Raw genomic sequence first — 15,565 nt, forward strand, 5'->3', positions numbered from 1 at the left:
GTCCACCTGTCAATACCAGGATATCGCTACCACATACGAAGGTAAAACTGTTTCTTTGAAACAATTGTTTTTTTTTAAAAAGTTATTTAGATCATTTCAAGCGTCTTGTTTCACACAACTGTTCGGCATATAAGAAAACATACGTCATGGGAAATAAGAGAAGAAACGTCATTACCGGGATGTGGTGAATGTCATTTCATAATTACGGAAAATCTTTTTACACAAATCTGGAATACATATGTTTTGTAATAAGGGAGCTAGTAACGTCGTTGTTTCGGTTGTCGAAAGAAAATTCAGTGCTTTAGCGATCTTAGTATATTTCAGCAAGGTAATGCTATTAACTAGATTCAATGTAAATTCCTCTTTTACAATGCCGCAAAAAACATGTCAGTTACGTTGGCGAAACGTTATCGTGTTTATCTCAACTTCTGTGTTAGAAATTGCTGATTGAGCAATCACTTTGACCTAGAGGAATCAGGAATGGATCTGTTGTTTGGATTATCTAAAATGGTAATCTACTTCCTGCTGTTTATTTCGTCAATTCCCAACATCAATGGAATCCTGATCCTCTGCGCCTTTCCAAATTGGGCAGTTTATCGCACAAGTGAGCATAGATATATCCCAGATTCTTGCGTGCCATTGACCATCTGTTTAATATTTAGGGATTGCGGGTCTCGGTCAGTACACAGTTGATAATATCGATCCTCAACTGTGCACACACGTATTGTACCAATTTACCATCCTCGACAATAAAACCCTTGAAATTTCGATCAAGGATCACACCGTCGACATCGATAAAGGCGGCTATGAAAAGCTGGCCGCATTAAAAAGTAAAAACAATCAATTAAAAACGATGATCACTTTGGGCAGCTGGGAAGACGCTAACGATGGCACGGACAAGTATTCCAGACTGATTACCAATGGGTCCACTATCGACACGTTCGTCAATTCAGTAATGGCTTTCCTTCACCTTTACAAATTTGATGGCCTGAATTTGGATTACGATTATACGTCAAAAGCAGTCATCAAGGATGACTTTTCCAATTTACTAATAGCATTGAAGAATGCTTTTAAACCGAAAGGATACTTGCTGAGCGCCGTCGTTCCAGCGGCCGCATCAACGTATTCTTCATCACTCGACGGCGGTAACTTAATCGATTCAATGAATCAATAACACTCACCAATTAATGGAAAATGTTTCATTGTCAATGAATTTGTGCAGACTACGATATTTCCAGTTTGAATGAAAATTTAGATTTTATCAGTCTGAGGACGTTCTATTTCCACGGACATTGGGAGCCAACCGAAGCCGATCATCATTCACCTCTTTACAAACGTGCCTGGGAAATCAATAATCAGAATTCTGATTATGCCGTCACTTATTGGATTGGCAAAGGTTTGTTAGCCAACAAAATCGCGTTGGGCATACCGTTGTTCGGATTGAGCTGGGTCCTGTCGACCCATAGCATTGTTCCACCCGCTGCTGCCAATGGCGCAATTCCTGCTGCAGGTATTATTGGTGAAGCTGGTAAAATGGCGTATTACGAAATTTGCGATGCTATTCGCACTAAACAATGGAAGATGGTACGGGACCCGAGTCAAGCGATCGGACCTTACGCCGTTTCACCAGACCATCCCCGAACGTGGGTCGGATACGATGATCCGGAGATGGCTGCTGTTAAATCCCGATACATTTTATCAAAAGGCTTGGCTGGAGCCTTTCTCTGGGACATAAGCTATGACGATTTTCGGAATACTTGCGGTGGTGGATTCAATCCGATCACAACGGCCATTTACAATACTCTGAATGGCTATTCGCATACCCCTAACGATTTTGGAGATACTAACTCGTCTGAACCCGTTGACTTCTGTGAATGCATTTGCCAATGAAAATGACAAGTTGATGTGTAGTGTTTAACGATGCGCGAGAAATAAAATGCAAGGTACATTTTATGGATTTTTTGAAACCCAAAACGAGAGTGCAACACATCCAGCTAACCAATTAGCCATGAAGGACACATAATATCATCCCAAATTTAAAGGTTGCAACATCTATTCTTCTACAAGTTCGTAGTTCGGTGAAAACCACAGAAACGGAAATGTAGAGTTAACCATTGACACATTGTTTGAGATGTGAATTAAGAAAAAGTTGGGTATCAAACATTCTGCCCGTTTCTGGCCACCACTTCCCCGTCCCGGTGATAAAAAGGACTCCGCACGAGAAACCTCAACCTCCTGTTACGAAATCTGCTTTATTTTTAAGACGTTGGTTTTATAACTAAACGCGTAAGGATTGCTGAAGTTCTGGTTAACGCTGTGCATTCTTGTTGTCATACGTGACACGGTTATCATTTAACAAAATTTTCTAGAAATATCCTACAAAAGTAAAGCTAATACTGATTGGCTGCGAGTATCTTGGCATCTTCAGAGATGGGACAATGGCCAACATTGTTGGTGGTCGCCGTATCGTGGATTTTGTGTAATGTTGGCTTAGGCTCCGCAAACCCACGTTTGGTTTGTTACTTCAATTCCGGAGCAATTCTCCGTAAAGGTAAAAATATGTTGGCTTTTGGTGTCAGTCTCATTGTTATTGACAATTCTTAACGAAAAGGTAACGGCCATTTCACGGTCGACAATATCGATCCGTTCCTGTGTACTCATCTCATCTACGTCTCGGCAACGTTTGAGGGTGTCATCAATGGAGCGACTGACAAACAAGAGGGTCCTGGGCGATCCAGAAATCTTGATCCTTCTGTCACCAAATTCGTTCAGTTGAAAACCAAGAATCCTAAACTGAAGACAATGGTTTCCATTGGTAGTTGGATTGAATACCAATCGACGCAGTACGTCGAGAAAGTGACGAACAGTGGCAATAGCATGGCTGCCTTTGGCGATGCAGCTGTGCAATTTCTTGCACGGTACGGATTCGATGGATTAGATTTCTCTTGGCCATGGATAGGTGTGACGTCTGCTGCCAATGATCCCCGCAAATTCATCCGGCTACTTGAAGTCCTTAAAAAGGCGTTTCAATCCGGTGGATATCTGCTCAGCATTGCCGTCATACCCAACGACTCCTATTCCAGTATAGTTTTCTATTCTATTCTAAAAAATGTAACTATTTTTTTTATTTTAAGCAAATCTTTCTTAACGTCCTGGATACAGGTTATGACATCCCCAAGATAGAACGCCTTGTGGACTTTGTCAATTTGAAATCATATAACATGACTGGCAGTTGGAAATCGATGGCGGATCATCACGCACCCCTTTACCCGAGGAAATGGGAGGGTCCTGGAAACGAGAACAACAATGTTGACTCCATGGTGTCTTATTGGGTCAACCAGGGTTTTCCAGAGTCCAAAATCAACATGGGCATCCCGTTTTTTGGTAATAGCTGGACTCTGTCGTCAGGAGCTTACAATCCACCGGCAGCGGCTTCAGGCCCAGGAGCAGCCGGTCCGTTCACTGCCACGCAAGGCGAATTAGCTTTCTACGAAATCTGTCAACACGTCCGAGTCGACAAGGACTTTAAAGCAGTGCGGACTTCCAGCCGCGTAAACGGACCATTTGCTTACTCTTTGCATACGTCTGGGAGGATTTGGGTTGGATACGACGATACCGATATGGTCGTCTATAAAGGCAAATACATCATCTCCAGGCAACTTGGGGGGGCCGTCGTTTGGGATATCTCCATGGATGATTTTCAGGATTCCTGCGGCACCGGAAGGAACCCATTGCTCGTGTCTCTCGCTAGGACCCTCAACGTTATGGATAGACATGCCCAGCCCTTCGTATCCGGCTCATGTCGGCCTTCGAGCTTCCATCTCGCCAGCTTTTCTTCCATGATGCTATTGACGTTAATGATTACATCTTATTTACTTGCATCCCCCACCTGAATAATACAGATCAAACGAAATCAATAAAAACTAACGTTTTCTCTGAATTAAGGTACAGACGCTCGTCAAGCAGGCAACTGCTTGTGAATGCAAATTCATTTAAGCTTATAGTGCACGGCGGTCAGCTTCTGTACACATTTTTATAGGTATCATCTGAAAAAAAAAAAAAAGAAAAAATAAATTATGAAATGATTTTGCCGATCCGACAACGCCGCTGAATCAGCTGTTTGCCTGGCGCCCAATTTCCGTTTGATTGAAAATGAGCAAAAACGTGGTAGGGAATCCAGTAACATCGTGGAAAGAGATAATTGCTGCGTTCAACGTCTAGCTTATCTTATTATCACTGTTTGCAATGGCCGTGGCAGGCTTAGAAATACAGAGAAAGGCCAATAGCTTATTTAGTGCCTTTTTCAGCAAACAAGTAATCTCTACAGAGGTACGCATCAGACATATACATAAGGTTTAAAATTCGTTCAGGCATTTGCTTCATTAGGTTATCAAATATCAAGATGGAACGGACGATAATTCTGTGGCACTGATTATGTCGATTCTTCGAGCAGATGCTGAAAAATTGAAAATTCCTTTCAAGTTGTATGCAACACAGTTTGTGATACAGGGTGTCAATGCTTTGATTGGCAAGCATTTCGATCTTAAAGGCAATTTCTTTTATGCCATTACAACAAAGCTTGCTGGTCAAGGAGAAATCCACAGTCAGAAAATCCAAGATGTAGTTAACAACCAACCTGCCGTCACACCATTTCAGGTGATAGTGAAATTGGAAAAAATTGGAGTAGTTTCCATAATCCTTTACTTTCAAAGTTGTTCTGAGTGTTCTGAAAAGCTATCAGCATGGGTTGATTCACTCTTTGCATTGGCATGCAGTCCACCAAACCCAGAGGAATCAGATCTATTACATTACCTATTGACCATCATTATCCACATTGGGTTTGGTGACTTATCTGCCGATCTGCAAAGAAACATCAGCGGCCAAACTATTAAGATTGCAGTGTCATTGCTTAATGATTTAACAAGACGAATGTGGGATTTCTTGTGGGAGTTTCCCGGAAAAGAAATTCATGCTTTTGATTTTCTGGTTGACTCTCAACAAGTTATGTTCTGTCAACCCACATCACTCCGAAGATGCTATCTTGAGCAACTGTCCTTCATAATAAGCTACAAACCAGAGATAAAACCCATAACAGCCATCAAATCGCAACATGAATGGACTTTTTTTAAAAGCCCCAAAAATGTTGCCAATTTAATTACTCAGGTAACTGTAGTTATAATTCTTCACTCTGTATGTTTTAATGAAATATGTGGGAATATGTTTTGTTTGAAACTTTTGTGCTTTAATTTTCGTAATTTTTCTTAGCTTTTGATTCCTCTGGAAGTAGAAAACGTTCTCAAGAAAATTGATGAAATTCTAAACCGATACGAGATCAATTGGAAAAATTTGCTACTCATAATTTCAGCCGTCCAAGTGTGTTACCCTACTGGAAATCAACACTTGAAAAGTATCTCACATTTCTATCAACTCATTTTTAATATCTCACGTATTTCTTAGCTCTCATTAATAGTTTGATGCAACGAGCGTTGGAGAATTTGCAGATGGAATTGCTTTTGGCCTCTTTTCTTCTTGCAAGGCAAATTAATGCAGAACACACTAGTAGCCCACATTATGGCACTTGGTTTTCGTCGATAACATCATCGTCAACTACGCCTAAGCAATTTGCCTTCTTGCTGAAATTTTTGTCGAACATTGTTCGGCACGAACCATCATGGATTCTTTATGCCCATAGAAGTAACCCTCCTTTTATTCCTATGGTACAGTTCTAGAGCAGGTCTGTGTTTTTGAAGTGAATTATGATTGCTGTTTTATTAGATGGAAAACTGTCGGGTACTTTGGACAGATTACGCGGCTTTAGTCCGGACCCGCTTGGAAGATTTGAGATTAAAACAGACAGGTAAATTGGCTCTATACTATTAAATGTCCAGCGTTGTAATAAAATATTATTATTTAGATCAAATTATTGAAGAAGATGCTACTGTGGTTAAGGAAGTGGCAACCGCCATAGCTGCATTTGAAAAGAGTGGGCGAATATCTAACGCAGTCATTGAGGCTGCCATATTTCGTAAACCGTATTTTATCAATAAATTCCTACCCATACTACTCAAACCGAGGTAGACGATGTTAAGTTGCCAACACACAAAATGTCAAATAAAATGTCAATTATTTATAGACGAGTACCAAACCCACCGGATGCACTAGAGGAGCTCGTGGAAGAGTTGAAGAAATCAGGCAAATTACCTGGACCTCATTACGAAGCCTACCGTGCTGCTTGTCAACAATTACAAAAAGAAATACCAGAAAATGAACCCATGGATTGGCAGATGTCTGACGAGAAACCGAATTATGAGATTCTCATGAATCACGTTATTCGTTGCAAAGATGAACGTCAGCAGTCCCTACTTATTGAACAGTTAGACGGTATCCTAGGATCACTTCTTTCCCACACAGATTCCAGCACAACCGTAATCGACTTCAATCCTAATGCTGATGAAGTCGCAACAAGAAATGGAGTGGCTTACAAGGTAAACTTTCCTTTTCGTTTGGCAGGATTAATTCAAACATATCTCCTTTCACAGATTGCGAAGCATTGGATACAGTCTATCCAAACGTCATGCTTTGCACCCAGTGAACCTGATTGGATGAATCGATACTTCCTGCTCTTTTGCCGGTACCCTAAATTTGTCGAATCACTTTATCTTCATACGAGGGAATTTATTCACAATTGTACTGAAGATAACGACATGGTAAGTTTTGTCAAAGAAATAGTTATTTGTAGACAAGTAATTGATTTTTCATGTTTAATAGGCCCGTTGCTATGGCATCGTTATCCTTCTACTTTGTCGCAATAGTCATATTGTCCTACCTGTTCATTACCGATCCTTTAATGGAACTTTTGTCGAACTACTGATGAGAGAGGATCAACTAATTTTGGATAGAAAAGAATCTATAGGTTTTTATTTACGATTACTCTACTACACCGTGATGGCGGCAAAACTTCGGAAAGAACTGGCGAACGTACGCGTGGCGTCTTCGCTGTACATTTGGCTCTGTCGCAGAATAATGCACAGCTCAAAGATTAGTGAATTTCAAAAGTTTTTGGGATTGAGCAAAGACATGGAACTTCTTAAAGAAGCAGAAGTAAGAACATCCCTTTCCCCACGTTCCTTCATAGAATTAGCCCGTCCTAAATTCGTTTTATTCGTTTAGTTACCTGCAAGAACGTGGCTTCGGCTCGAGATGGCTGTGGTAGCGGACAAAGACGTATTGTCGTGGTCCGAGCGATCTGGATATTTACACTTTGTTTTAAAAACAGAATACCAAGATGTTCCTGCGACGGAATTATCCCTTCTTATTCTCGATGCCATAATGAAGAGCATACTTCACAACCCGGTTGCCCATGCTGACTGCGCAAAAGATCTTCTTCTTTTGCTACAATATCTCTTGTTTAATGAGCAACCTTCTTCTGAATCACCTGCCTGGCTCATCGACTATTGGTTACAACTTCGCCATGAGCAAGGAAAGGACGTCGATCAGCTTATGTGGAGTATTGTTTGTACTCTGCCACCTTATCTCCTCAGCAGAAGCAGTTTACATCAGCCCATCCAAGATACGTCTTTGAAAGCACTTGCCAGTTTGATTGAAAACGAATGGCGAAACACTGTGACCTCTGGATCAGCTTGGTTGCCAAAATATATAGCAAGTCATCTGCTTCGCGCACTGGAAGGCGCTTTCGCCGACATACCATGTCTTCGTTTTTCGACCCAGGTTTCCAGTAATGTGATCAATTAGTAAGAGATGTACTAACTTTAACGTTTGTAATGCAGGTTCATCGCATTCATGATAACAAATTTGTCACGGATGCATGGGCATCTCTGGATAAGGCATTGGATGTTTTTCATCCTTTAACGTACGACTTGGACAATGACGAAACCATTAACTGGAGTGGCGTAGCGGAAGTGGACTTTCTCGCTAGCCAGATGATGACACTGGTTGCTGTTAGCTGGTGCACAAAAGGAGATACTGACAAATGGCCTGGGTTCATCGAACGGATTTGTCCGAAAATATCTTCGAATCCGGGTTTGCTGAATGCTTGGAAAATGCCATATTGGACAGGAGAGGACAGCAAGTTACCATGGATGCAAATCCTCCCAACATGCATGCTAAACTTGCTACCATTCGTAATACTACGAGTTCTCATCTCCTGGTCAGACATATTACTCCCTACCACACCTGATTATCTGGATGCTTTGGTAACAGCTCATAATCAGTGGACACAAGTTACTCACTCATTTATTGATGCAGTTATGGGCCATGAAAATCAATCAAATTATCCCGTTGGGCAAATTCTTGATTTTCGTACCCTTGGTAGGATGGCTTCTGATGTTGAACAGATTTTGGTTCGTGCTCCAATACGTTCACTCAAATTATTGCAGCAGTATTCATGTTTTCGTGCCATGGAGGCTGACTATCAGGTACTCGTTAGGAAACGATGTTCTTGATTTGGCTTATAAACTTATGTCACCAAAGTGCCACCGCTTTTTTCCCATTCGATAATTATTGTTTTTATTTGGGGTTATTATGTATGAGTTGTTTTTTTTTGTTTTTGTTTTGAAGGTTAGTCAAGGCCCGTTTGAGTTCTGTGCTAGTTAATATGAACATGGGGCGGGATTGTAGATAACGTAAATGCGCCGCAAATTATAAATGTAAATATTTAGTTAATGAAGTTTTGGGCAATTTTTTCCGAGACGGAAGCAACAGAATGTTGCCTGCATTGCAACGACGAAAGTACATAGCCATACAGGTAAAAAAGATTGATAAAAATACCTTCATCTGCATTAATTTCCATTCTATTGAGTTCAGGACAATTGCGAACCAAAAGAAAATGTGTTTTCATTTCGTTCAGGCTACGGAATTCGCGCCCGACATCGTGAAAGGAGGGTGCTCGTTGGGGTCAAACTGATTCATCTTGGAAAAAGTTGATGGGTGACTGCAACTGCTGCTATATTACATAATTAAAAAGTTTGGTGGAATTGGTAAATACGTGTCAAGTAGGTATTCCTGGTACATCTAGTCGTATTTGGAACGTCTATGGTAATTAAGTTGCTACATTCGTGGATACCTGTATCCAGTTCCCAGCTTAAATAGTCTTTTAATTATTTTTTTTTTTTTAGCTATTGTGATTGCAATGGAAAGTTGCTTGGTATTCTAAATAGACTTACCCGGAACTATGTTTGTAGGAGGATTTTGGAGAAGTTGGAGCGTGAAACATTTTTGCTGGAAATGCAGCGGATATCTGTTTGTGACCGCTTGCGGTCTTTCAAAAATCCTTATGTGCAACACGACACAACAGGACTCCCAAAACTAAGTTGTAAATCATCACAGAGTCTATATGGGTAATACTCACTGTAAAATTTTATAGATTTTCCGTCTGAAACGGGCTGGATATTATGGAGGAGGTAAGGACGTATACGGCAAAAACTCCAGTCGTGACATTATTCTTGTACCATCGGTAGCTAGTAATATTCAAATAGCTACCAAAGGCAGCCAGAGGTAACCCATAAATTAGTTGCCATGGCACTCCTGCATTGAGGTCGACGTCGAAGAGTTGATATGCAACTCAATGTATTGCTCTCTACGATTGATATGATTTTGCAGCTGCACTGGTTTATCATGGAAATTGCAGCCCAAGACATATAACGCGAAGAATGATGTTGATGCAAGAATGGATGACATTCGTAACGTCAAAGTAAGTCTGTTAGTAAAGCGAACGGAGCTACGTTTAAAGTTTTTCTGCTTTTTTTTTTAAGCTGATGGCCCAAGTGTAGCGCTAGATCGCAGTAATGAATGGTGCTTAGAACACAGCCCAAAGGACGTTAATGTGGGATACAAAGTAGCGGTAGTTGGCGTGAACTGATACCCAAAACGAGTGCTACATGGAGCGGAAGTAATACACAAAAGGAGCGCTAGATGGCGTCAAAGAAGTGTGTAAATCGGACGTTAGATGGCGAGAGAGAAATGTACAAAAGGACCACTAGATATTGCTAAGTATGGTGCACGAATGCTAGATGGGCCTGATTCGTTGTATAAAGTGATTGCAAGATGGCGTAGAATTGCAAGATGGCGTAGAATCGTTGTAGAGCGAACGCTAGATGGCCTAGAATCGTTGCATAAAGTGATTGATATTAGTGAATCAAATTACCGCTAGGTGACACTGCTTGGCTGTTTAAAGGACAAATCTCTCTACCTGCGCGCCAGCAGTCTGGCTTTCTTGGAAAAGTATACTATTATTTCCATTTGTTTTACTTTTTATTTCATGTAAATTTTTTTTTTAGATTATGCTGTATAAGTTAAACTGATAACATCCACGTCCGCTAAATGGCTTCAGGGAACAAAAAATGCATTAAAAAACATCAGGATTCTATTTCGTCCATTTAATTCACCCGGCGCATGAAACAGTTCTTCAATAGCGGTGAGTCTTTGTATCGAACATCTCGTTTTAAAGTGTTGAGACGTAGCGGCATGACTTGTCCTTTAAGGGCCTTCTTATGTATTTTACGGAAATTTCAAGGGCTTCCTCCAAACATAAACCTTTTTACTGCGATATACGTAAAAATATTTACTTAAAACTTCTTAGCCATTTTAGCCGTTAGATGAAAGCTTTAAACTAAACTAGATTTCCTTTAATTGTGATAATTCGTAACACAATTTTTTACCGCCAACAGTTCAAACAAATTTGGCGAAAGGAACCTTATTGGAGGGAGCCTCTAGTATTTCACTAGTGACGTAACAGCTTGTACTTTGCAAATCCATACGCTTTTTTTGCCAATTGCATAGCGACGTTAGCTGCTGTTTATGCGATTGGCAAAACAGTTGTTCCAGTAAACATAACTTTTTCATTAATTTTGTAACATAAGTTTCATTTATATCAGAGGTAAACTTTAATTCATGTTTGACTTCTGCCTTTTGTGGTAACATAGTTTAACAAGTTCTGCTGGTTGTTATATTCCTCTGCTCTTTCTTCTTTTTTTTTGTCTGTTTATTTTTAAGATAGATACTGGCTGCTAAAATTATCAAATTCATAGTAAACTTCTACCAATCTGCTTCCATTGTGACATTCTTTGGTCTTTTCATGCTGGTGAAGTTGGTTGTTGTTTTCATCACACGTAGATAGCATCTTATTACAAAATATGTCACCTTGCATCAAAAGATGAAAGATGGACCTCTCGTACCATACGTATCACGTACGCTCGAACCGCTCTTACCTTTTAAGTAAATTTTGCACGTCCGTAATAAAATTGAGCTCAGAACGCGCAATAACACAATAAGTAACTTCTAGCATTTATAGCCCGACCTGTTGATTAAAGAAATTTTTTTAATATTACCATTTAATTGCTGTAACGTAAACTTCTGCACATAACAAGTCGTAAAATTATCATTCTTAATTCTGTTGGACAGTCGTTAATTACTAATGACGGATCACTGTTACGCCGACATGTTCCCATTTAAACACCTCGTAAGGATCTTGTCTTATCAGTGTTATTGTACTCTTGCACGCCGTGGCAAGATTGTTATTAAGCTGACTGGTGGAGTTCTGTTGCCACAAGCTGGTGATCCAAGTAATGAAAAATGATCTTACCATGGCGTAAACAAGGGATTACAACACTAACATTAATAATAAGTGAAAATATGTTGCTGCGTTGTTGTAAAAACCCCATTTGTAACTAGTCCTTTGTTCATCGTTTTAAAAATTATAAGACTTTCAAAGGGTCTCTAGAGCTTCAAGACTTTACTTCCTGCAGATTAATTTATAGAATTTTCTAGATAAATTTCATGGAAAACCCCAAGAATTTAGATTTAAAAAAAAATATGTGACGAACTCTGTGATCCTTTTAGCGGCCATTTACATGGCTCTATTCTTCCAATGGCTGTTCATTTTGATTAAATTATTACTGTCGTAGAGGGAAAGCTTCGTCGTTTCCTGACTCACGGTTAGAAACTAATCATTTTTTGAAGAAAAAAAAAAAGATACATTTTCTTTTTAGGGATTGGCAAGAGAGACGGACCGAAGTGTACGGATACCTTATACGATTGCACCTGTATGAACTTGGGAAATTTTAGTGCTGCACTATAAGTGTCACATAAGCTATGGATTTGATAAGCTCTAGTCGGACTCATTTTAATAAGGGAAAATGGCTTGCCTTTTTTTTTTGTTGTTGTTGAACTTGGCTTCTTGTCATTTTTTTTTTAAAGCTAAATTTATGTACACAGGTCAGAACACGTCACGTTTACATTATGAAAGAATAAAGGAACCCACCGTCAAAACGGAAGGATTTAGACGGATTTTAAGTCAGTTTGCTTTGGATTCGTTGTCCAGTTGATCGATAGATGACGATAATACGTCCAACATTAAAAAACAAAATTCATTTTATCCGCAGGGCAGAACAGTCCAGCTGCAACATTGGAATCTACTCCAGCTGTTGTTGACTGCTCCACGCCACAAAAGCTTTAAATAATGGAAAAGTTAATGGAAGACTAGACGTGAGTAATGAAATGTCAACAACGAATGACTAATGAGACAACCTTTTTTTGGCACGCTTTTAGCTGTTGGAAACATTCGGGAAATGAAGACATTATTAATAAGGTTAGAGTGGAATCAACCGTGAAATTATTGATCGTTTATCTTTGCATATAATTAAAAGTTTGTCTCTCGAACAGGAAAAATAGGGCGAAGCATTTTCAGAGATTGCATCTTGTTCACGAATGCATGACGTCTTTTCCATCTTGAAAAATGGATCTGCCCTCGGTTCACCATTAGAGAATGCCATCGAGCAAAGAAGACGTTAATAGAAACCAGCTCAATATTTGAATAGCCGTCAAACAAAATTCCAATTCGAGAGTTCACCAGGAAGTCACGACAAATTCGGCAGGAAAAAAAGGAACGCTTTTAAAGGTACAAAAATTCTTTATATTCGTTCTATGCATATATTTAAAAAAAAAAGATACTTTGTCAGGGGATCTCCGTCTGGTTGGTTTGTGATAGATATCGATGAATGAATTTGGATAGCTGTCACGTCCGGTCAGCATAGAAAGCATTCACGCTGCTGATAGGAATGCAAATGGGAAAAAAAGGAGAACAAGTATTAAAAAAAGAAAATCAAATTACATTTCGAAATACGATGAGATGGCAAATTCAAGAATATCATGGGCGGTTTTTATATATACTTACGCGAAATCTAATCTAGGTTGGCCGAAGAATTTGACAAGCAAACAACATTGGCTGCGTAGCGAATTCCACTTGCAAAAATTGCGCTATAGAGTTACGCAACGTTGCAATTTTCTTCACCACCATTTCTGAAACTAAAGAGAAAGTTCAAAAGCCAAATAAAAAGGTAACTTGTTGCAGTCGACATTACTTCGAGTTGAAAAGGCGTCAACCAAGCCGTAAAACGTTGTTTAGTGTAACATACCAATTCGACCTTTCCATGCGTTACGTAACAGTAGACAAGCTCGTAATCGTTTCCGCATGCGCGACAATTACTTCGCTCCATCCGTTACAACAACAAAGTGTTACACAACTCAACGTCAGAATAGATATAAATACCATTTTTTCCTGCAATTCTTAAATTGATGCTACTGTAAAAACGTGAAATTCCATTTTTTTAAAAGAATTTTCAGGGCAAAAAATCGTGACGTTTGGGACGAAACAGGAGACACTTTGGTGTAATCTCAAGTGTGTAACTCATGGGTCATGAAGTGGCAGAGAGGTCCTCGACACACTGACGACAGATCAAATAGTCACGATCGATGTCTGTTGTAAAGGTTAGACACCACGGCACTTCCTTCCTCTTCAAAAGATTATTTCCCCCCTTGTCAAATCTCAGTTACTACCTGAATTGGATCGGGAAAACTCGCGTGACTCTGCTTAGTAAAAAGAAGCGTGATTTTATAATAATTCCATGAACTAGGGAGGCTATGAACTTGTATAAGATATTTATGAAGAGGATGGCGTCCGGCTTCCGTAGACGGATGAAAATCACGTACTATTTGGAACGCCTTTTTTTTTTTTTCATTCAAAGGTTTCCAATCCATCGCCGCTTCCCACCCCACTTGATCGATCGTGTACCTTCATAACCTTTTTGCCTTGTACCCCTTGTCTTCTTTCCATGTATCTGTGAGATATTACATTTTCATACGATAAATATGCCCGGCAACGAAGAAGGCACAGAAAGAAAGAAGAAAAAAAAAAAGAAGATTACGTTTCACATTATTTCGTTCCATACATGTGTTAGATTATATTACTGTGGTGATTTAATATCTATTTAGAAGATCATCAGTCCATCGGATTTAGAATAGCTCATTCGATACTTTTGATTGGATGGAGAGAAGAATGACACATGTGTGAGTATCTTGCCCTGGTGGTCTAAATCGAAACTTCTTTAACCTTGGTAATGTTACGTAGATTAATCCCTCTGTGTAGGATTTAAATCAAAAGAGGGGAAACTCGAATGAATCCATACATTTTAATTGTGACCTCATATTTTTTTCCAATGACACAAGATGCTGAAACCTTTGTAAACAAATGGCGCATTTTGCATATTTTTGAAAAGAAGGAAATTCGGCCAATTGAGCTGAAAAAAAATATGCTAATTCCTGTGCCACGAGAACAAATTAGCGTTGAAGAAAAAAAAAATCAAAGCTGTCGTTTTGTCAAAAACCTTCCAAATGGAAAACATGGCCACCTTTTTCCTGCCCACCCCTCCTCTGAAATTGTATCGTTCCCTTTCTCCTCAATTAAAGATGATGACACGAGTACAGAAAAATTGGGGAGGGACTAGAAGCGAAAAAAATTGCTTCGTGTCTCATTTCATGGCCGCCATTTATTGGAGAGTAAGGGAATATCTTTTAGTCTAGAAAGAAAACGTGTCTGACCTTGTTTGAACTCGTCTGACCTCGCTGTTGGGGCTACTTGTTGCTTTATATGCATACATTTTTGTCGCCATCGTTGTCTCTCACCTGAGATCCACCACCACCCCCGAGAGACTCTTCTATTTGATTGATTCCTACCTGGCGCCCCCGTTCCCTCCCCCAAGGTCGACACGGACTCTTTAGCTGTCTGGAATATAATACCTACCTGAGTAAAATCTCCTTTCTTTTATTTTAAGAGTTTTTTCATGCATACCACACATGCCCTTTCTCATTTTCAGGCCGCCACCAACGCACATCTATGGAGTGTGTTTGATAAAGTCATTCAAAATTCTTTAATTCCTCGTGTATGACTATCTAAAAAGGGAGAAGAAAAGAGGACAGCTTATCAGTATAAGTGTGTGGGAGGGTGAAGAAAAAAACAGGGGGGCCAAAAATGTATTTTCATTCTTTTTCCAATTCATTTGTTTTGCTCATTTGTTACTGCCTTTATTATTTTTTTTTTTTCTTCCTCTCTAAAAGTCGATTGAATTGACATTTAGAAACGATTTAAGGGTTCCCGATTGGCTACAGATGGCGTTGCCTTACTGGCCAATAAGTTTCAGCTTTTTTTTTTGTTTGTTTTCAGCGAAAAGAAAAAAAAACAACAAAAGTTCAAGGAGAAAGCCGATCCTATTTG

The 15,565-nt window shown here is 39.6% G+C and overlaps 2 protein-coding genes across 2 annotated transcripts; both read left to right on the plus strand.

Moving 5' to 3' along the window:
• The first annotated feature begins 451 nt into the window (after positions 1 to 451).
• Positions 452 to 3,923, plus strand: LOC130704168 (probable chitinase 10). Its single transcript, XM_059496663.1, has 6 exons — positions 452 to 604; positions 663 to 1,145; positions 1,223 to 1,870; positions 2,408 to 2,551; positions 2,612 to 3,082; positions 3,163 to 3,923. The coding sequence occupies exons 1-6, from the start codon at positions 481 to 483 to the stop codon at positions 3,891 to 3,893; spliced, it is 2,601 nt and encodes an 866-aa protein (XP_059352646.1). The 5' UTR covers positions 452 to 480; the 3' UTR covers positions 3,894 to 3,923.
• Positions 3,924 to 4,136: 213 nt separating this feature from the next.
• Positions 4,137 to 8,487, plus strand: LOC130703609 (uncharacterized). The gene is made up of 11 exons (XM_057525037.2): positions 4,137 to 4,329; positions 4,387 to 5,163; positions 5,266 to 5,407; positions 5,458 to 5,717; positions 5,776 to 5,857; positions 5,915 to 6,074; positions 6,134 to 6,485; positions 6,540 to 6,707; positions 6,769 to 7,101; positions 7,171 to 7,728; positions 7,788 to 8,487. The coding sequence occupies exons 1-11, from the start codon at positions 4,246 to 4,248 to the stop codon at positions 8,460 to 8,462; spliced, it is 3,591 nt and encodes a 1,196-aa protein (XP_057381020.1). The 5' UTR covers positions 4,137 to 4,245; the 3' UTR covers positions 8,463 to 8,487.
• Positions 8,488 to 15,565: the final 7,078 nt, after the last annotated feature.

This window comes from Daphnia carinata, chromosome 8 (genome assembly GCF_022539665.2).
Source record: "Daphnia carinata strain CSIRO-1 chromosome 8, CSIRO_AGI_Dcar_HiC_V3, whole genome shotgun sequence".
NCBI classification, from domain to species: Eukaryota; Metazoa; Arthropoda; class Branchiopoda; order Diplostraca; family Daphniidae; genus Daphnia; species Daphnia carinata.